At 39.4% G+C, this 23,119-nt stretch overlaps 1 protein-coding gene across 3 annotated transcripts in view; it reads left to right on the top strand.

Moving 5' to 3' along the window:
• The window catches only part of KCNU1 (potassium calcium-activated channel subfamily U member 1), a 146,857-nt gene that overhangs the window by 65,772 nt on the left and 57,966 nt on the right, over positions 1-23,119 (top strand). For all 3 annotated transcript variants that reach the window (XM_053216622.1, XM_053216620.1, XM_053216619.1), the window contains one exon: positions 10,560-10,674. In XM_053216622.1, the coding sequence (XP_053072597.1) occupies positions 10,560-10,674 (115 nt within the window). The remainder of the gene's footprint in view (positions 1-10,559; positions 10,675-23,119) is intronic.

The raw sequence follows: 23,119 nt of genomic DNA, 5'->3' as shown, positions 1-23,119 counted from the left end.
CTGTATGTAGATAGTACTTTGCTGTTTCTTTCCATGTCTCATAACTTTTATCAAAAATTAGACATTGAAAATACTATAATGTGGTAATTATGGAAATCAGATTTCACCCACCTCCTTCCCCAGTGTTTTTTGTTGTTACTGCTTATTATAGTTGTCATTGTTTGTTCATTGACTTTTATGAACTAATCCTATAATGTCTCCATCTTTATCATTTGTGGCCACTGAATTCTCTATTGTGTTAGTTGAACAACCATGTAAAATTGGACAGAGATCTTGTTTAATACCTGCAACCAATAAGTCTCCCAGTATTTGTCAAGGGATTCCATGTTTTTGCTGAGGCATGCCCTCAATATTCAGCTAGGCAGTTGACAGCTCTGCTTCAGCTTTCACCTCCTGCTTGCACAGAACATCAAGTCAGTTATAGGTGAGTGCCTAGGGTCTTCTCAGCATGTATACTTCTGTACACAGTCCTGAAGTCCTGGGCATGTGTGTTGTTGTTTACATTACTATTCCAGAGTTTTTCAAAGTCCGTATGGACAACTCAGTCCTCAGTTTCCCCTTTAAACTTCTTGTAGTCTGTTGTTTGCCCTATCTTTTATTCATTGCCTTAAGCAGCTGTGATATTAAAATGTGTGATACAGCTCACTGAGTAGAGGATTTTAGAACTAGGTAAGTTCAAATAAGGTTGAAAATATAAGCCATTCAAGTAGGATCATCCAGGGAACCACCACACAAGTCTACTAAGGACTCTTCTTTGGAAATAAGGCTTTGAAAGAAATGCGGTTCTACTCTGCTCCCTCTGGCACCAGGAATATGGGGCATTACTTTTTAAGGACAATGATTAGCTAGAGAGTTGGGGATGGGACTAATATAAGTTAAAACACCACAAATATTTCTAGTTTTACTGAGATTTATTTTTCTTGATTGAATGGTTTTTGGGTCACTGCTGGTTAGTTTTCAGAATTCTGAAAAAAATTTATCCTGACCATTTTTGTCAGTTTATTTTTTGTTTTTATGGAGGGGCAAACTTTCCAAAGTCTTTACCATTTGGGGCTGGGGGTGTCTCATTTTCATTTTTGAAAGATAGTTTTACTGGGTATAAAATTTTTGGTTGACCGTTTATTTCAACACGGTGACTATGTCATCCCACTTCCTTTTACCCTTCATTCTTTCTGATGAGAAGTCATCTGTTAATCCCATTGGATTTCATTTGTAAATCAAGTTTTGTTTATTCCTTGCTGCTTTCAAGAGTTTCTTCTTATATTTGACTTTCAGCATTGTTACTGTGATATGTTTGTGTCTGGATATCTTTGTTTATCATATTTGGAATTCATTGATATCTTCAGATGTATAATGTAATAGACTAAGTAATGCCCACCAAAGATATCCATACCCTAATCCCTGGAAACTGTGAATGTGATTTTCATATGGCAAAAGAAACTGCAGAAATTTGCAGATTAAATTAAGGATCTTGAGATGGGCAGATTAGCCTGCATTATCTATGTGTAGTCTAATTATAATTATAAGGGTGCCTATGGAAGGGAGGCAGAAGAAGGAGATTTAACTACATACACAAGAGAAAAGGGCTTGTGGTAAAAACAGATGTAAGCTGATTCAGAGAGAGAAATTGTTGTGCCACTGTCTTTGAAGCTGGAGGAAGGGGCCACAAGGCAAGGAATACAGAGAGCCTCAAGAAACTGGAAAAGGCAAGGGAATGGATTCTCCCCTAGAATTTCTGAAAGGAATTTAATGCCTTGATTTTAGTCCAGGGAAAATTACTTCAGATTCTAAACTCCAGAACTGTAAGAGAATAAAGGAATGCTTTTTTAAGCCACCAAATTTGTGGCAATTTGTTACAGCATTCATGGGAAAATAATACTGGCATACCCCTTTTTATTGTGCTTCACTTTAGTGCACTTTGCAGGTTTTCATTTTTCACAAATTGAAGTTTTGTGGCAACCCTGCATCCAGCAAGACTGTTGGCACTATTTTTTCCAACAACATTTGCTCACTTCATGTTTTTGTGTGACATTTTGGTAATTCCTGCAATATTGCAAACTTTATTGTGTGTGTATATATATATTTTTTTATTTTATGTATATATACGTGTATATATATATATATATATATATATATATATATATATAGTGATCTGTGATCAGTGATATTTGATGTTACTATTGTAATTGTTTTGGGGTGCCATGGACTGTGCCCATTTAACACATATAACTTAACTGATACTGTGCATGTCCTGATTGCTCCACTGATGAGTACTCCACTCCTTCTCCTTTGGCCTCCTTATTCCCTGACACACAATATTGAAATTGAGCAAGTTAATAACCCTATAATAGCTTCTATATGTTCAAGTGAAAGGACAAGTCAGTTGATGCAGGAAAGTTCATTGTTTTATTTTAAGAAATTGCCGCAGACACCCCAGCCTTCAGCAGCCACCACTCTGATCAGTCAACAACCATCAGCGTCAAAGCAAAACCTTCACCAGCAAAAACGTTGTGACTCATTGTAAGCTCCAATGATGTTTAGCATTATTTAGCAATAAAGTATTTTTTTAATTAAAGTATGTACATTGTTTAGACATAATACTATTGCACACTTAGACTGTTATTTAGCATAGATATACGTGCTCTAGGAAAACAAAAAATTCATCTGACATGCTTTATTGTGATATCTGTTTATCACAGTAGTCTGGAACCAAACCCACGATACATCTGAGGTGTGCCCATACTTGTAGATTAGTATTTTTCATCAAATTTGGGAAGATTTTATTCATTATTTATTTGAGTCTTTTTTTCTGCTTCTTCATCTCTCTCTCCTCCCTCTTATTGGTCCTGTCTTTACATGTATATGTTACATATAATGTGAATCCACATTTTTCTGGAACTGTTTATTTTTCTTCATTATTCTCTCTCTCTGCCTGTCTCAATCTCTCTCTCTCCCTCTCTCTCCCTCTTGCTTTTACTCTTTTGGAAAGCAGTCTCTATCAATCTGTCGTTTTATTTGCTAATTTTTTTCTTCTGGCAGTTGAAATCTATTGTTGGGCCCTGTGTTCATTTCCATTCGCTACTGTAACCAATTACCACAATTTAGTGGCTTAGTTATAAATTAACATTTGTCATATGTTATGGGGTCTGGCAGCATGGCTGTGTTTCTTTATGGAAGTTCTAAGGAAGAATGAATGGTCTTGCTTACTCAGGTTGGAGAGGCTACCAGCACTCCTGGGCTCATGCATGGCCCCCTTCTGTCTTCAAAGCCAGCAATGTCTGGTCAGGTCTTTCTCATGTCGCATCGCTCAGACTCTGCTTCCATCATCACGATTACCTTTTTTGACTCTGAATCTTCTCCCTCCCTGTTCCATATTTAAGCAACTTCTGTGGTTACAATGGACCCACCTGGATAATCCAGGAAAATCTTTCAAGGTGAGCTGATTGGCACCTTTAATTCCATTTGCAACCTTGAATCCCTCTTGCCATATTGAGCATATTCACAGGTTCTGGGGATTAGGACATGGACATCTTTGGGGGAAGGTGTATTTTGTGCCTATCATAAGCTCCTTGATGTATCTCCTAGGCCTGTCATACCGAAGTCTGAAGTTGAGGTATCATCAGGGACACTGCCTCCGAAAGCTCTCAGGGAGAATCATCCTTGCCTCTCCCAGCTTTTAGAGGCTGCTGGTGACCCCTTGCCTGTGGTAGCATCACTCCAGTTGGACTCCATGTTCACATGGCCCTTTTTCCTGTGTCTCTCTTCCATGTCTGTGTGTTCTCTTCTTGTTTTGAGGACACCAGTTTTGGACTTAGAACTCACCCAAAATCCAGGACGATTTCACTTTGAGATTCTTAACTAATTACATCTGCAAAGATTTAAGGTCACTATAGCAGGCAGCTTGGATGGCCATAACAAAATACCACAGACTGAGTGGCGTAAACAGTAGGAATTTATTTTCTCACAGTTCTGGAGGCTGGAGGTCCAAGATCAAGGTGCTAGCCAGCTCAGTTCCTGGAGAGATGTCTCTTCCTGACAAGTAGCTGGCCACCTTCTCACTGTGTCCTCACATGGCAGAGAGTGAGCTCTTGTCTCTCTTCCTCTTTTTATAAGGATACTAATCCTATCGTATCAGGGCCCTCATTTAGCGTAATTACTTCCGTAAAATCTCCATCTCCACATATACTCACAATGGGAGTTAGGGCTTCAACATGTGATTTGGGAAGGACACAATTCAGTCCACTGCAGTCACATTCTGAGCTTCCCAGTGGACATGAATTTGAGGGGACACTATTCAGTCCATTAACCCTTCTAGTGAATAATTAACTTCAATTAGTGTACTTGTCAACTATAGAATTGCCATTGTTTCCTTTTTGTAAAAAATTGTTTATTGTTATTGTCTCTTTGAAGAGACATTGTCATCATGCTTTCCTTCTTGAATCATCATTTTTTAAAGTTCTTTGAACATATTTATAACAGCTGCTCTGAAGAGTTTGTCTACTGAGTCTGACATCTGTGTGTGTGTGTGTGTGTGTGTGTGTGTGTGCGCGCGTGCACGTTTGTTTTAATAATGTTCACTACTTACGTTGTTTCACTGAGGAACAGATCTGTGGAGCTGCTCATGTTACCATTCCACGTGCAGAACTAAAGACTCCATCTTAACCTTGGCTTTTTTTTCTCTGAATCTTTCAATTTCCGCATGAAAATCTAACACCATTTTGGGTATAAAAAGAAGCTATTCCTATGTGATTTCCTGAAATCCCTGTTGTCTGTAGGGTTGCCACTGAATGCTTAAGTCTGAAGATTGCTAATTAAATAGACTTCAAAGCCCTATTTTGGATTCAGAAGCTAAACACTGACTCTTACTGTGTCCTATACACGATGAATCTTTCCAGAGGCAAGGGATGAGGCTGAATAAATAGGAGAAATATCCTGTTAAAGAAAGGAGTGAAGAAAGAGAAAAAACAATATGTTTAAAGTATCCTTTCACTACACATGTCTTTAGAATATATGAAAATGTAGCATGGTTTCATGTAGTAGATGTGTTCCTGTAAACACAGTGTACAAACTTTTGCAAGCACAGTATATACACTCCTGTGCACACACTTCTGTCAGTCATTTTGCAAAACAAAACTGTTTTATAAAAATTAGTAATCGCCACTCTATTTAGCCAGCTTTTATGTGTGGTTTTACTATATATTTTTTTAAACAGGAAGTTGCTCTAGTATAAAGAGGGAAGGATTTTTGCCTAAATAGAAAGGCTTAGCGATCATATTTGTAGATATGCCAAATTTTACCCACTTCTGTAACATGCATTTAATAGTATCTAGAGAGTAAATTAGTAAGACTTATACTCTAATGTTTGAGCTTTTCTGTAGTTATCACAATTCTCAGAATATTTGATTTTTCTCATAATAGGATCATTTCTTCTTCTTGCCCAGCACTAATCCTCAGTCACCACTCCTGCCATGCCTATTCCCTGTGTCCAGGAGAACTTTATCAAATTATCTGGTACACAGATGCTCGAATAGTAGGCAGCTGTTCTTGACTTTGTTTGCCAGACGATGGCAGCAGAGTACCAGGAAATGCTCATGGATCTGGCGGCTAGGGAGTAGGCTTGTGTGGGGAATTTGAATCCGGAGAGAGCTCTCAAGAAAATGTGCAGAAGAGGACATCACCGTAGAAGGGGGCTCTTTGGCCTCATAGAAAAGTCATGATAGTATGTGGAGATTCTCCCAGAGAATTAACCTTCAAAAAGGGTCTAGGAGGTTAGCAGTAGATGACAAAATAGAAAAATTTTCTGACTTTGGATTAGTACAAATTTCAGGTTGAATATTTCATGTTTCAGAGCCAGATGAAGAGTATCCCCAGTCCACTCTTTTCTAATAACTATCTCTTTCTTGAGCTAATTGAGTTTTCTCAGTCCCACCAATTTCTTCCTCCTACTATGCTAATTGAGAGTTCAGAAGACCTGAATGCCAGCGACCACTGATTAGCTGTGATTTAGGGAAGACGTGCTACCTTTTGGAGTCTCTGTGTTATTTCCAAGCCAGGCGGTTCTTGTCATCCCTGTGGCCATTTTCAATTCTGATGTTCCATGATTTATAATCCCTCTTTCCTTTGATCACTTCCGCTTTTTAAAACTGGAACCACACCAGAGATTCTCCACTTAAATTCATGAGCTTAACGTTTTAGAGAGGCAGCCCAGTGTGAAGAACATGGATTCTGCACTGGCCACCTCTTAGCTGTGTGACTTTAAGCAAATTATTTAAGCTCTCATTGTGCTTCAGATTACTATAAAATGCTGATGATAATATTACATCTCTCGGAAGACTAAATGAGAATATTAACACATAAAGCGTATACAACTGGAGTATATTAATATAAAAAGCATTAAGACGAGTACCTGGAAAATAGTAAGGATATGTATGTTAATTATCATATTACCTGTGGGAATATAAACTCAAAAATAATCTGATTATTTCTTTTCTCATCAATGAAATGCAGATGAAATAAGAATTAGCAGAGAAGTCCTAGGAGATTATACTTACTTTAACCCATTCCCTGATGTTTTGGGGTTCAGAGCAGGAAGACCAGTAGGGCTAGCCTTCAGATCAGGAGGACTTGTCTTTCTGTTTTTCTGTTTACTATAGTTAGGTAAATTATTGGGCAGGAACTTCTCTAGCCCTAATTATACAGTTCACTGCCTGCTATTTTACCACTGAAACCTCTGAAGCCTCCAGTCTTAGAGTAGGGGTCCTCTACCAGGGTAAGGAGGAGCTTTCACAGATCTTTGTGTGCAGTGGGGTGGAGGAAATGAGCAGTATGAAAATGGCCCTGAGGAAAGTTGTTTCCAGATTTCCCTAATCTCTACCGCAGAGCACTGTTTTAGAGTCCTCATTAAAGTGTTAATTTTTGCAGTGGAGTCACACCTAAAGAAGAGGGGAATCACTAAATGGAGATTGGAGAGAGGATGTGAAAGAAGTCAGGGACAGGAAGCAATGATATGAAATGGTTTGGATCCATGGTCCAAACTTGAATGTACCCCACTTCACAGTTCTCTTTAGATTTGGCCCTGCGTACTTTTTTCATAAACATCCAAGACTAAATGACCTTGTTAAGACAGGAGTCACCCCAGACAGTGTTTCCCAGGGAGGAGAATTGCAGACCCAGAAGGTTGAGATAGAAATCCCCTAACGAATCTATCAGCTGGCCTCCCTGGCTTGGCTTACCTAGCGACTCTGAAATCTGGTCAAAGCTCTCCTCCTGCACCAGTGGCCTTAGGTAGGCAAGAGAATAAAAGGGGTTCTTAGGTGACTCTTCTTCTCTAAAGCAGGGTCAGGGACCACATGCCCACTGAATTTCAGTAAAAAGGAAAGCAACTTGATAATAAGCCTACCAAGGTCATGTACAAATATCTTGTATTCCTATATTTGTGACAGTTGTTATTCTAATACTGTAGTTGAAAGTGGGGCTCTGTTTCTCCAGCCTTTGGTGTCTATCTCCACCTCAGCTGTGTCCCTCTTTATTTCTTATCCCAGTGATTACCATAGCTTCTGGGCTCGTTTCCCTGGATCTAGCCTCTTTTTATGCCAATCTATGCCATCTTTCATGGCTATAATAATTTTCTTGGAAAAAACTTCTGATCATGAATGGATATATAAAGAAATAAATAAACAGATGGATGGATGTTATCCCTCCTTTTGCAAGACTAAGGCATTGGCATGTTCTGTTGTCCTGCGTCCTCTTTATCTCCTAAGAGTAGCGGTTCCTATCCAGAATACATGATACCACTCTTTAGGCGTGTCACAATGGTGGCCAAATATTAAGTTTTGTAAATAATTGCAACAATTTGGCTTTTTAGGAAATTGTGGCAGATTCATGATTATCCAAATAATATAGGAATTATTTTTGCTTATTTGGGCGACGATAAGATTTCTTGGATGAGATAGAAAGGGTTAGAGTTACTGCTATCCATGTATGAAGTATGTCTTCACATGCAGTCCTATCATGTAAGCCAAAAAAGACAATGTTTGCCCATGGCTTTCAAGGGTATCACTTCTTGAAGAAGAGAGAAACGTAATCAAAATGTTGGCCATTTACAGGGACTTTTTTTTTTTAAATAATTTACATATATTAGATACCATGTCCTTTTTTGAGGTCTGATGCTTTATCCATAAACCTTCTCTGGAATATCTGTAGGGAGGTCATAGGAGATCATGAAGGGACATTAACAGTCTAGCTAGAGTGTTAAGGCAAAAATCCATTCCGTTCTTTTCTTGCCTAAAATATGAAAAAATACTTGCACATTGTCATCTGTAGATAGATAAAAATATATATTAAAATGATCAGACTGCCTTAGAATGTAATCAGAGAAACTTCATTTGCTTATCAACTGCCTTGAGATAGAGGACTTTGGTATTCTTTGCTTTTTCCTCAGTCGTTTGAAGCAGCATAGAAACTGGGGGCAGGGGCAATAATAGATGTTGCACATTCTTAACTGCCCTGTCTGCAACCTGGTAGAGAGAACACTTCTAGACATTTTGTGATGGTCATTAGGATTACGGAATTCGAGTTGGAAGGGACCAGGACCAGGAGAGGTCACGTGTGCCAGTTAACCTTTCACTTTCAGGCAGGCAGCCCAAGGCCAGAGGTGTCGCCAGTCACCATACAGGCTTCTCTTTCAGACCCCCACATGCACATACTTCCAGAACTGGGAAAGTTTCCAAAATTATACAGATATTTAATGTGTTTTCAGAAGAGATTTTGTTAAAAATAACGCAAGGGAAGATTCAAAGTTTTAGCAAAAATTTCAAGGGGTTCATACATAGCACTTACCTCACCCATTTATCCCCTCCCACTGTTTTTTAATACCTGGCAAATGTTGGCTGCCAAGTTAGGCTTTGAGAAAGCAGAGACTTCCTGAACGTTCCATCATTTCTAAGCCAGTTTCGGCATGTTGCCTTTTGCATTCCATAGTTCAGCTTCTATCACCTGTACTCAGTGGGTAGCCTTTAAAGATTGACAGTTGACACACCAATCCTCACTCAGAATTTTCTTCAGATGTTCTGTCCCTGAGCCATTCCCCCCAGGGCAAAAGGTAACCAGGAAATAAGGAAACACCAGTCAACCTGAAAACCCCCATCAACCCACCCTAGGTAAGTGAAGGCATCTGGGGATTACAGGTAGGGAGCAGTCTCATTTTAAACTTGACTCTTAGAACACCTGTGTGATGCAGTTACTGCTGATTGAAGCTGACAAATCCCATATCCAAAGGCGGTGTCTCTTCTTCTAGAAGTGTGTTTTCACTCAATTGATATTTTCCATGGATTAGAATGGGTCAGAAAGAATTACATCAAAAGAAGAGGGATACCAAGATGTTTTTGTGGCTCTTTCTGTTGGCCATTGTCCCAAACCAGGTGATAATGTGGGTTTAAAGGTTTGCTCTACATGAACTCCTCATTTTGGGTAGTCTGAGTACGCAGATAATTCTTAAATTGACACAGGAGAAAAAGGTTGTGTTTCTTTTCTCCACTTGGGTAAGCAAGGAGGAAGAGTAACAGTGATAACTACTCTTTGACTTTGTCCATCTCCTTGATAACTTCTTCTCAGACAGTTCCCAATCTCTGATCACCCAGCAGTCTGGTTCAGGCAAGCAGATAATGCAGGGTCCTTGAAGAGTGAAAGAGAAGCATGTAACTTCCAGGCATCCTTTAGAATGATATTTCTTATCACAATACTAAGTGCCAATTCTGATTGACCAATAATGATGTCCTAGCCCAGTGTGTTGAAAGAATTCCTAAGTCGAATCTGGGTTCTGGAATAAAAATGGCATCACTGGAGAAGTAATAGTTCATGTGTCAGTTTTTTTTTCCATCTCAGAGCAGCTGCAAATAGCTCATTTCATTATTAAATTTCAAGCTTTCTTGCATTTATCTTCACAGTCACCCTTTGAAGTCCTAGTATCATTCCCATTTTGCAGGTGAGAAAGTGATTTCCCTTTGTATTATTTCCAGATTGGAAATTCACAAATATTTTGAGCCCTCGCCCATGCAAGATCAAGATTCTTCAAAAGCTGAAATTAATCATAAAGGAATCCTTCCTTGAAGGAAAAGTAAAGCAAAGGAGGCAGTATCTGAGGAGAATAAATTATAGCCTGTGCAGTATCTGCAGAACGGAAAAGGGGACTTGCATAGTGATCCTTTCTTGGAGTCCCATAGTGGCTGTAGACCCTGTCTGTAACAGGAAGCTCCCTGGGATGCTACACTTGGGTGAGCTAGAGTGATGTCTTAGAAAGGTAGAGCAGCAACTCAATAGGTGCTTATTTTAGGCATCCATATGGTATTGAAATCCTCACAATCATTTTCTACCCACTCTCTAACCATGCAGAAGGAAATTGAAGAGATTTCTATAATCCATCCTCTTAGAATTAGTCTGTGGCTAAGGATCTCTACCCTCTCCCTAGTCGGGGGCCTAGAAATGTCTCAGGCAGTAGCAGTGGTTCAAAAATGCCTTGTAGAAAGATAGACTGGCTCATTAAGATTACTGTGCTCTTGCAGGGACAACACTTCTGGTAAAGAGAGGCAGCATGAGGGAATTCTCTGATTCTACACAGAGTGATGATTTGCCATTTGGACAGGCAAGACTGATGAGCAACGTGAGCTTCGCCACCAGGTAAGAGCCTCAGAGAACCGATTCCCTCTCGTTTTCCGAGGATCCTTGGGCAATACCAATGTGATGTAAACCAGAATATTGGTTTTATCAGCCCTGATAGTGGCCAGTGGAATTGTTCCCCACCTACGTGAATTCATCTCTGCTTCTCCCAATATCATTAAGCTAAATAAATATACTTCCTTGCAACATCGCTCAGAGAAATTTATACTTGTGACAACCAAAGGTCATTGCCCAGTGTTCTCTCAGACCAGGTACCCTAGGCAGGTGGACTGGGGTGAAATTTCAATTATTCCCAATTTCTAGTATTAATCCATCCCGTATTTCCAACAAACTGATGATGAGGTTGCTTTTGTTTTTGAATTGGCAAAATAGGGTCAAGAAATTCTTTCTCCCCCTCTCTTTTTTCCTGCAGTTCTTTAGTGCATTAAAATCTTGATTAACAAGAATGCAGGGTTGGCAGTGGGGCGTGATCTGTTCAGTTGATTTTAAATAGAGGGTTGATGGAGTACCTGGGTGGCTCAGTCAGTTAAGCGTCCAACTTTAGTTCAGGTCATGATCTCGCAGTCTGTGAGTTTGAGCCCCAATGTTGGGCTCTGTGCTGGCAGCTCAGAGCCGGGAGCTTGCTGCGGATTCTGTGTCTGCCTCTCTTCCTGCCCCTCCCCTGCTTGCACTCTGTCTCTCTCCCTGTCTTATAAATAAATAAACATTAAATTTTTTTTTAAATAGAAGGTTAATCTAAAAGTTCTATTGCTTCAAAGTTCATTGTGAATAGTTTTGTAATATGTTGGCAACATTTCAATTTAGTACCTATACTATACTAGGAAAAATTTTTAATGATTGAGAATTGTGATTATCTGCAGGTAGATACTGTATTAACAGTAGAGTGTGGTCAATATGTACCGGCATTACATAATGTGGGTGTGGGGTAGGGTTAGGGTTAAGTTCAAAGGCTGTCTAGTTATCTCAGTTTTGCTATATTAAATGAGTATGATAGTCATAAACACTTCTTGTTTTGTAACAATTGAATGAGATTAGTTATTTAAAGCTCTTTGATTCTTGGCTGACAGTAAGTACTCATCAGATGTTCCTTATTGTGATTATCAAGTGCTATACCTGGGAAGGTGCACAAAATTGGGCTGCATATGTAGTAAGTGTGTAACCTATCAAGGATGTAGATTTTTAAATAAAATCCTTGATCTTGTTATTTTAAATAACTCACCTCCTTCTTTTTTAATATATATATATTTTTTTAATGTTTATTTATTTTTGAGAGAGAGAAAGACAGAGCATGAGCGGGGGAGGGTCAGAGAGAGAAGGAGACACAGAATGTGAAGCAGGCTCCAGGCTCCGAGCTGTCAGCACAGAGCCCGATGCGGGGCTCCAACTCACGGACCGTGAGATCCTGACCTGAGCCGAAGTCGGACGCTTAACCGACTGAGCCACCCAGGCGCCCCACTCACCTCCTTCTTTTAATATATGAAGAACCATGCTTCTGTTTAACTGGGGATTCCAGAGAGCTGGGTCTGGTTAACAGAGGTTTTCACCCTACCACTCCCACAGGTGAGGCAGGTGTCACCGTCTGAGCCACCAAAGGTGCCACCTCTTCGTGTGCGCATTTTCCACATTTTCCAAGAGGAATATAACAGGCCTAGGAATTATAGCTTCTGCCCTTCCTTGCCTTCTCTTTCAGTATTTTAGGAAACTGAGATAATCTGTGGGAAAGGATTAAGAACTTTGTGTGGAGGAGAGTGCTATGGAATTTCGGGAATTCACACTCTTAATGACAACAAAACAGCTATTCACTATAATTGAGGTTTGCAAGTTTCTTTTTTAAATGGTTGGTAAATAGGGATTTATTAAGTGCCTCTATGTGCTAAGTAGGCACTCTGCTTGATGTGTTTGGAGATACAGAAATGATGTTTCAACCCCCATGCAATCTAGTTGGGTAAACAAGTTGAATTTATGTAACGTAAATCAGAGTTCAAATAAAGCAGTACTCCTTGAAGTGCTACATGGATAATTCTGGCAGGAGAGCAATGGAAGAAGAGGTCAGTGAGGAGTGGATGGATTGTTCCAGAAAGTTTCCTGTGGCAGGTGGGATTTGGAAAAGTAGGAGAGAATGGGCATCTCAACTTGTGTGAAGGTCATGACATGGGCAAGGCATGGGGGAAACCCGGAGCCTTCCATGTGCCAGCTAGCCTGACCAGAGGTGAGAATGTGTGCTAGCATGTTGTATGAAAGAACATCTCAAATGTCTCAAGAATACTTTCTTGGCTATTGGTGTTGTGCATCTGTGTATTTGTGTATACGTGATGATTATGGTTTTTTTAATGTTTATTTATTTTTGAGAGAGAGAGGGAAACAGAGTGCGAGGGCACAGAGAGAGGGAGACACAGAATCCAAAGCAGGCTCTAGGCTCTGAGCTGTCAGCACAGATCCCAACGTGGGGCTCGAACTCACGAATCAAAAGATCATGACCTGAGCTGAAGTCAGTCGCTTAACCAACTGAGCCACCCAGGCACCCCATGTTCTGTTTATGTTAACGCGCAATTGTTACAAAAACATAATTCACATTTAAAAATTGCTTTTGAGACTTTAAAGACAACATTGAGGATAACACATGAAGTGCTTCAGCCATGCTTATGTGCTCATCCTTTTCCACATCTTCTGTGATAATAGAGGATTGGCAAGTAATGGGTACAAAAAGCCATAGAAAATCCTTAAATGTAAATGTAGGCATTCAGTTTGACAGACTTTTCCTCATTATCCTTTAGTACAGTTACAAAAAAATCACTTATTGGTATGTTTTCCATTGTCTTAAATACCTGCACTGTCTATGGTAAATAAGGAAGTGGTTCAAAGCAGACATCTAAAAGGAGAATTGGTCTAGATGGCATGGTCCATTCATAGATTGGGCCTTTCAGCCCTATATCTGGCCAGGAAATCCCTGAATATGCTTTAAAAGCTCCTAAAGAAGGTCAGAGATCATGAAAGTTAGCCAGCCAGATCATCTCTTAAAGATGATCCTTAATTCATCTGCACCTCTTAATTGAAAAGCAAGATATGTTCACATGAGCTACATATTTAAAAAAAAAATAATCAGAGTCCTGCTGGTTAGACAGTGATAAATACTTCTATATACATAAGTGCCATTTGTGGGTACATTTCTGTGATAGTTCATCAATGGAGTTGGTTAGCTCAGTTGATTTAAGTACAGTGTTAATAGGATCAATGACAGATCCTGCTCCCACTTAGTACTATAAAATAGGGTGTGTTTTTGTTTTGTTTTAGTTTTTTCTTTTTCTTCTTTTTTTTTTTTTTTTTTTTTTTGCAGGGCAAAGATAACTCCAGCTATTAAATTGATAAACATATGTTCTGTGTAACAACAAGTAGTAAAATAAATTTGATAACTTAATAGAGTTAAGTAGTTATGATTGGGGGAAAAATGAAAAATGTGTGGTGTGTGCTATTTGTGATCCGTTTTTGATGTGTTAATAGTATTACATTCACATACCCCAAACAGCATAACATTATTTATAGTTTTGCTGACAATGGCTTGGTGCTTTTAAAGATGTAATCTTCAGCCCACCGGTGGGTTTTCCAGTAAGTTGAGAAACTACCATCTTCTATTCTTAGTACTGAAGCAATACAGACAGCCCTAACTTATACAAAAGTTATAGTCCAATATTTCATTATGTCCCTGGGGTCTTTCTCTTCCCATAGAATAAGCAATGTTATAAATAGCAGTTAGGTTCTCAGATGAGCACACAAAAGTCTATTTAATAGATGGTAGTTAAATGTGTATTTGTTGAGTAAGTAAACAAACACTAGCTCTATTCACTTGAGTTCTGTGTCGTTAAATCAAGGGATTCATGTAACATGAGAGAGTGAAGATGAATCTTTCCTCTTTCTTTCCATGGTGATCCAGTGAGACTTATGCAAAACTTTATGATAAATAAAAATACATTTCAACTGCTCCTGGATCCCCTTTGCCCTCACTTCCAATTTCTTTATTGGCTACCCTATTTTGGGTGAGCTTGAGAGAGTACTACCCATTTTACTGTTCTATAGTTATTTACTGAGTTATTTACTCTGCCTCTCCTATCAAAATTCACTTCTTCAGTAAAACTGATTTAATGAGGTATTACAAAGAGAAGATTTAGATACAATTATTTCATATCATGTTGTGACTGACCAGTAACACAATAACCACACTAAGTCATTCAGTATTTTTAAAAATAGGTGTTTATAAACTCAAGTACATATTGACAGATACCTAATCAAATGAACAAGAGGAAGCAGAAATTTCTAGGCAGTTTATGATAGACCTGGGTCAGGAGAAGAAACCATTTCCTATAAAAAAGATTTGTTTTCTTCGGGTATATTAGCCCTTCCCTAGAAATCCTCCCTCTGGGTCTGCTTTAATTCAACTGCTACAGACTATATTGAAATCTAGATATTGAACTTTCCTGTATAATTTCCCTTCCCACTATATCTGTGTGAAACCTGTGACTAAGATCATATGTAAATATGGTATCAACTTCATCTTCATACTCTCCATGTGCTTTTAGAGGACCGGAGACCATGCATGTCATTTTTTCTCTCTTTCTTAATATCCAACCCAGTCTTATCTCTTTAAAGGTCAAGCGTGTCACAGATATCGGTCATGAGCATTGTCCATATATCAGGCATGAACCCTGGATCACCATCCTCTTTAGCTTTTATGCTTCAGTTTCCTCATCTGCAAAATAGAGATACTATTAGGACCTAAATAATTGGGATAAAACATGCTGAGTTCTTATGGAGAGCCTAAATTGAGCAAGTGCAAAATGGGTCATGTTGTTGTTCTGCTCCCCCATCCTCCTCTGCCACTATTTCCCTGACTCTTAGGTTTTCATGCTTTTGCAACCAATTCCTTTCACATTCAGGGGGAGAGGGTGTGAAGTTCCAGACCTTCCACAATTTCATTCACTGTGTACCACCCACCATCCATAGCCCATCAGCTCAACAGAGTGTATCATCAGGATTTTCAGTGAAGACCTGTACTACGGGAACTCCCTCTGGTGCAGTCACTTTACCGTGTCCATATCTGCCCATACCTCACTGTTCCCCCTCTGGAACACTCTTTTCCGTGGCAATTCCAGCTCTCTCTTTGGCCGTTTCTCAGCTCCTTCCAGAATAGTTGATTTCATGGCAGTCTTTAGTTTCTGAGCAAATTACAGAGCATCCAGCAGAACTGCCATTATATCATCTGCCAGGCCAGAAGCTTGTTAGTATCAGAGGTACATCATCCATACGGACATGGGGAAATCCATTTAACTGGGAGAAATTGTTTCTCTTTGGCACACTCACTCCCAGCCCTTGTATAAATTATTCTCAGGGATGACTCCTGAGACATTTGCCCATCTAATCACTCACTTCCAGATACTATGCACCCTCACCCTACCCTCCGACACAGAATTAGGCAAGGAAGCTGGATCCTTCCTTCCGTTTTATTCTCAGTTCTACACACCTAATTGAATTCTGTGCCCCGGATTCTCCAGGCAAGAGAAGCACCATCCTGTAGACTGTGATGACTGAACTCCTACTGAGGACCAGTTTTCAGGGTCTTTCCAGAGTCAGAATATTGGATATAAATCACCACACATGGTTCTTCTGTCCTCACATCCTGAGATTTCTATAGAAACTAAGCATATAAGCTTGTCTGAGCAGGAACTTTTTTTTTTTTTTAAGTGATAGGATTTCTTTCTTTCTTTCTTTCTTTCTTTCTTTCTTTCTTTCTTTCTTTTGAGAAAGAGCACACAAGTGGGGAAGGGGCAGAGAGAGAGAGAGAGAGAGAGAGACAGAGAATTTCAAGCAGGCTCTGCTCCACCAGTGCCAAGCCAGATACGGGGCTTGAACTCACAAACTGTGAGATCATAACCTGAGCTGAAGTTGGAAGCCTAGCCAACTAAGCCACCCAGGCGCCCGGAGTGGGTACTTTTCTTTCTTCGTTCCATATTAAGCTTTTGAAATGACTTTCCCTCTAGATAATCAGAGACTTCTTTATTTGAATAAAATGGAGTCCATAACTAGTAAATCAAAAGTGTTCTTTGATTATTTCATTCCTATATGCATATTGAGTTTGTCTTTACTATAGGATTTCAAATCATGTTCTAGAAATCCACATGTGCTTAATACTGTATAAGCCAGCATTTGATCTACCTTTCTCTGAGTCTAGATAGCACTTATGTTTGCATTCTTGGAGATTCTAGAACCTCTAAAGTTGCCTTCCTCATTGCAACTGATGGCATTTGAATATGCCGGAACCCCTAGCAGGGGTGTGTGTCAGTCATGAATACAATACGTATCTTCATCAAGTCTCAGTAGAAAATACAAGGAAAATGGTAATACAAATGCATCATGCATGATTAGGGGTATAGATAGGTATGTGGATAGGGATAAAGATAGACATGCACTTACACAGGTAGAAATGATATTTTTAAGCACAATGGGCCTGAATTCCAAAGATAAATGAAAGAGTTAGGGTGCTAGTAAATAGAAGAATAAGAATTTGGAAAGAACTTCTAGTTCTTACCTTGTACCTATAGCCAAAAATTGGATTTCTGAGAATCAAAGTGCTACGACTCTAGCAAAAATACTATAAAAGTGTATATATATATACATATATATATATGTATATATATATGTATATGTAAGTATATGTATATATATATGTGTGTATGTAAGTATATGTACATATGTGTACATGTATATGTATATATACATGTGTATATATATGTGTGTGTATATATATATATATGAGTAATTCATTAGGTATTCATTAAATAAATGAATTATTCAGATTATCAAACAATATTTTGTTGCTATTACTTAAAAATAGGGTTGCATGGGTGGCTCAGTCAGTTAAGCATACAACTCTTGATTTCAGCTCAGGTCATGATCTCTCGGTTTGTGAAATTGAGCCTTGTGTTGGGCTCTGCACTGACAGCACATAACCTGCTTGGGGTTCTCACCCTCTCTCTCTCTCTGCCCCTCCCCTGCTCATTCTCTCTCTCTTTCTGTCTCTCAAAATAAATAAACATTGTAAAAATGTCAGCGGAATACCATGGAAAATTCAGCATATTCCTTCCATTATTCCTGTCTTCTTTGCCCTATTTGACTAGCTTAGGAGGCTGTAATAAAGGAGGGACAAAGGCCTTTTTTCAACCTTTCTGTTAACCTGTAGACAGGTCTTAAGAAAAATGAAGTCCAATTCTTCTAGGACTTGAGGGTATGGAAATTTCCATCAATGTAGCTGGGTGGGAAGATAAGGAAGCAGCTTTGTTAATATGGAAATAAAAATTACAATGGACAGCTGATCATTTATGGAGTGTATATATTTATTTGCATTAAGTAGTTTTTACATGTTTTCATTCTTGTCATTTATAATCTATTAAAAGAGATGAGACCTTGTTTGTTTAAGGGCGTATATAAAAGACCAACTCGACAACACAAGGTGAAGATTATGGGAAGCTTAGTTTTCTGTATAAAACTCTATTCAAAGACTAGAGACGTGACTTACATAGTTTCTAGGAAAAATTGTCACAGACTTTTAAAAAAAATTTTTAATGTTTATTTTTGAGAAAGAGAGAACATGAGTGGGGAAGGGGCAGAGAGAGAGGGAGACACAGAATCCAAAGCAGGCTCCAGGCTCTGAGCTGTCAGCACAGAGCCCATCATGGGGCTTGAACCCACAAATCACTAGATCACGACCTGAGCCAAAGTCAGAAGCTCAATGACTGAGCCACCCAGGCTCCCTGGTTACAGACTTTTTATTCAGCATTCTTTGCTCTCTGCTTGACACTCACCACCATCCTTTTCTGGGATTTGTATTTCCCAGGTACTTACTATCCCCATCAACATCTGCTATTTGAACCAAACACCACTTTCAAAAAAATATTAGCCCTTCCAGAAATAGATTTTTTTTTCATCAGGGATCAGGGATTTCAGCTAAGAAAATCTCCCTAACTAGGGAATTTCAGGCATCAACCAGAAGGGGACATATGTTTTTAGGTGACCTTCAATAAGGGCCTTTCAGGTATATCTAAAATCACTCATCAAAGCCTATTGTGTGCTATGGCATTTTAGTTTTTAGGTTGCAGCAGGAGTGATAAAGCAGGAGTCCACCAGACCCATGGGTAAGGTGGGCATGCCAGAAGTGGACTGTCAAGAATGAGACTTCAGCTCTGTGATTTCCTACGCTCTGTGATCATGAGCAAGGCACTTACTGAACTGTGGCTCAGACCCCTCTTCTGTCAAACAGGTGGCACCGACCTCACAGAGCTGATGAGAAGACTAAGTGTAAGATTCTTGGCCAGGTTCCTAGGCAAGAGTAAAACACTCAATAAATGTTAGCAATTATCAGGACACAGGAGACATGACTGTCCCACAGAATAATTGAACCCACATACTGGAGACTCACCTCAAAGCAGCTTTCTGCTAAAAACTTATTAGCATTCTTCATTTGTGTTACCACCAGTTGTATGAGTAGGAAAGACAGAGGACTTAGAGATAAATGTCATTTCAATTTAAATCTGAGGGGTGATAAAGCTGCTGCAGAACTCACCTTTAGTAATAGAGGAAGACCCAGTCCCTGTCTCCCCATGAAGCAATATGGTCTTTGCCTAGGTGGAACAATTACTTTTTTTAACCCTTTCCCCAAAGACCTAAGACTATAAGAGTTCCAGCCTATGTTAGTCCCTTGCTGGGCTCCTAAAGACCACGGTGGCTTAGACAGTGAAAGTCAAGGGCGGGACCATGATTGTCCTCAACTCAGCAAGTGTCAGATGTTTACCTAACACATTGTTGACTTTAATGCAGTTATTTATAACTTTTCACCCAAACTTGCCAACAACAGTTTCATTTTGAGTCTGTAACAGTCCCCAAATAATTGGAAAATCTTTCTTGTCAAGAGAGGATTGAAAAAAGGCATCTTTACCAAACTCCTCCTCTCCCTACACTGAGACCCACTTCCCTTTCCCTCCCCGCATCCTGTTCTGTTCAGCTAATTGACAACGATGGCAAAGCAAACACGAGGCAGGCAAAACTTCAGGGTCGCTGGGTAGCCGTAGGCCTCAGCAGCTGTCTTCAGCACATGCGCAGCTCTCAGGACAATAAAATACTTTTCATTGCTTCTACCCCACAACCAATTAGGTCAGCTGTAAATATTGGAATTGCTTGGTAAACATGCTGGAAGATTGTGCTGACTTGTTAATATAAGTTAAAATGTAATTAGATTTATAACACTTTTTTTCCAAACCATAATTTACAACAACAACAACAGAAGAAAAAAAAATTCCCTTGCAACCTGCTGAAATGCCATTATTAAAATGCATATGAAAAGTCAATTATGCCAGAGGGAGGTATTTAAGAGAAGTGAGTTTCCATACCCTGGGATTACACCGTGGGGATTGCATATTTCTTATTTATTTTTTTTCCCTGAGATCTTTGCTGCTGCCAAGTGAAAAGGAACAGATATTTTACTTATTTCACTCTGAAATATCGCTGCAGATAATGCTAAAACGTAAACTAAATAACTTGGCTCCTTGAAAACCCACTCCGTTCTCATAGCCCCGAGAAAAGCCGAGTAGCCACCATTCTTGTTTTTATTTATAAGCCCATCTGTCTTTAAGCAATAGTCATATTGCTTAAAACATGTGGAAATGACATACTTTTTTTTTCCCTAAATGTTATTCTGTTTTATGTTCTAAATGAATAGATTATTATACATACTTCTGTGGAGAACCCTTTAGTAAAGACAAGAAACAACCCCTTATGTTTATTGTAAAACCCAGAGTTTCCTCCACTCCCAGGATCATGTTGGGAACACAGCTCCGCCCTCAGACGAGATGGCATAGGGTGCTAGGCTGGCCCTTGACAGGCTGGGCGGCTGGGCCTTCTCTGCCTCAGGAGCCTCTGTCCATCAGGCAAGGCTTAGCCCTCGCCTGGAGGCTGTTTTCAACCCATACAGGCTGCTGCCTCTCTGCTTTCTGGTTTCCTCATAATGAAGTGTAGGTATTATTTTATCTCATCTGTGTTTAAGGTACCAGTGGGGAAAAGCTGGTTAAAAAAAATCATAAAGCAATTTGTAAGTATGAGAGAAGCTGCCATTTTCAGTCTCAAACTTCCACTAAAATGTTCAGTTTAGATAATGGAAGAAATTTTTAATACATATTTTTTAGAATTGCTTGTGCCTACATTGTGGATAAATTACTCTTTGGGGGAAGATTCTGGGGTTGCTATATGAGAATCAATCAATAAAGTAAATCACATATGTCTGTGCATATATATATACATATGATTTACTTTATACATTTATACTTCATACACACCTATGTATACATACATTACATGTATACATATTTACAGGAAGATCTAGAGAAGCCGGAAATGGGGAGTGGCAGACATTACAGACTTTGATTTAGGGTAGCATCTCAAACCATAGGTATGTCTTAGTAACTGAGAACAATGTAGATGGTCTAACAACATAAAAATGTTCACAGTCTTTATTGATTGATTGATATGATTATTATGTTTAAGACTTTTATATTTGCATTTACCACAAGTGAGAACACATTAATATTTCCAGCGCTTAAAATAATATTTTATGAAAAGCATTTTCATACTGATTAGCTAGATTTGCTGCCAGTGAAATAGTCTGTGAGATTTTACAGTCAGCCAAGCCTAGTGCCTGGCTTTCCACTGTTTGTAGGGTAGGTCCAAATATTCTTGGGCCTTTCTAAATTAAATGTCCCTGATTTCAGTTTTTGCTCACCATGTAGGTATTGAGCTGCCAGGACCGTGGGTGATATGTTTCCTTTTTTTCTCACTTTATTTCTGTTTTAATCCTTGAGAAATCCATTTTGTGGATCAACACCAGAAACCAGTTTTAAGATACTTAGAGATGGCTCAGAGGGAGAAGATAACTGGGAAGGATTTGTAGAGTCAGGTCAAGTATCTGCTTGGCCTATGAGTTCAGTCTTCCAGGAACAACTCTCAGCACCACACCCCACCCCAAGCCATTGATTTTCATCTGCATCCCTTAAGCTCACCCAGGAACAAACTCTGAAGTAGGGAAAAAAAAAAATCAATGAACCCAATGGCAAAAGTTTCTGACCTCTTTATATGGATTCTAGCTGTCTTTTTTTTTTTAAACAGTTAATTTATAGGAGGGAAAGGTGAACATATTATTCAACAAAACAGGCAAAAACCATCTTAGGTGAGTTTACATTCATCTGTTTTTCAAAGTCACGGGCCTATGTCAGGTGACTCTAAATCTTAAAGGTTATTTGGGACCAGGAGGAAGAGCACATGAGAAACGTTTTTACAATCCACATAAGTAGATTATCTCTGTCATCCCTGATTATATTCCTCCTTCCAGAGGGACTTTCATAGCCTACCTGCCCACTTGGAACATTTCCCTTGTTAGGGCAGTAGAAGCAAAGGAACACCATTCCTAACCCATCAGTCTCTCACTCTTTAGCCAGATATTCTCAGGTCCACCTCCAGATCTGGGCATCTGTCACCAGCTCTTTTTCCTTCTTGTACTCACCCTTTACTCTTCCTCATCTTACTGTTTTAACCACTGGATCTCATTGTAATGTTTTTCTAAGCCTGGAAATAACAGAAGATGAGAGAAGAGATAAAAACAGTGATTCCCAGGAGTGTGGCTGTATGTATGTGGGCCCAGAATATAATTTTCAGGGGATGGGAGGCCTCTTCAAACTGTATCCCAACCCGTGACTCTCATACCACCCCTGGCTGGCTTGTTTTCACTCTGAGAATCACAGTGTACAAGGCAAGACATCATTGACGGGAGCACTGAAGTTGAAAAGAAGTAATAAGAATTGGAGAAGGAGGAAAAGTAACAATTCTGGAACCAATTTCACTGTACCAAATGGGCAAACAATTCTAAAATTAATACTTTCCCCAAGTGCCTGATTTATAACCTGCGTCTCTTCACTGCACTCAGGAACACACTCTAAGGTAGGCAAAAACAAAGGCAAAACAAACAGTGAAACCAACAGTGAACCAATCTAGATCTATCAGTAGCCAATGTCTGGGCTGGCAACCCTGGTGAGAGGTAAGAGGAACAGGTCAGGAAGTTGGGAGATAGGTTTCTGTCCTGGAGTCAATCATTTGTCTCATTTTCTCTGTTTAACTCCTAAAAATATTTTAAGTCTCTCCACCCTTTCCATCTCCAATCCTCATCCCAACCCAAGCCACCCTCTTCTTTCCCTGGACCACTGGTGAAAATGTTGGTCCACCCTGTCTCCTTCCATTTCCTCTTGTCCTTCCTCATCCATTCCTCTATTGCACTTAGAATGAGGTATCAAACATGAAAATTTTACAGTACTGGTTCCTTTCAGTGGTTTGTCAATACCTTTAGGAATGAGATCAGAAT

This window comes from Acinonyx jubatus, chromosome B1, assembly GCF_027475565.1.
Source record: "Acinonyx jubatus isolate Ajub_Pintada_27869175 chromosome B1, VMU_Ajub_asm_v1.0, whole genome shotgun sequence".
In the NCBI taxonomy this organism is placed as follows: domain Eukaryota; kingdom Metazoa; phylum Chordata; class Mammalia; order Carnivora; family Felidae; genus Acinonyx; species Acinonyx jubatus.
The sequence above is the reverse complement of the archived record's forward strand: the minus strand, read 5'-3'. Positions and strand labels throughout refer to the sequence as shown.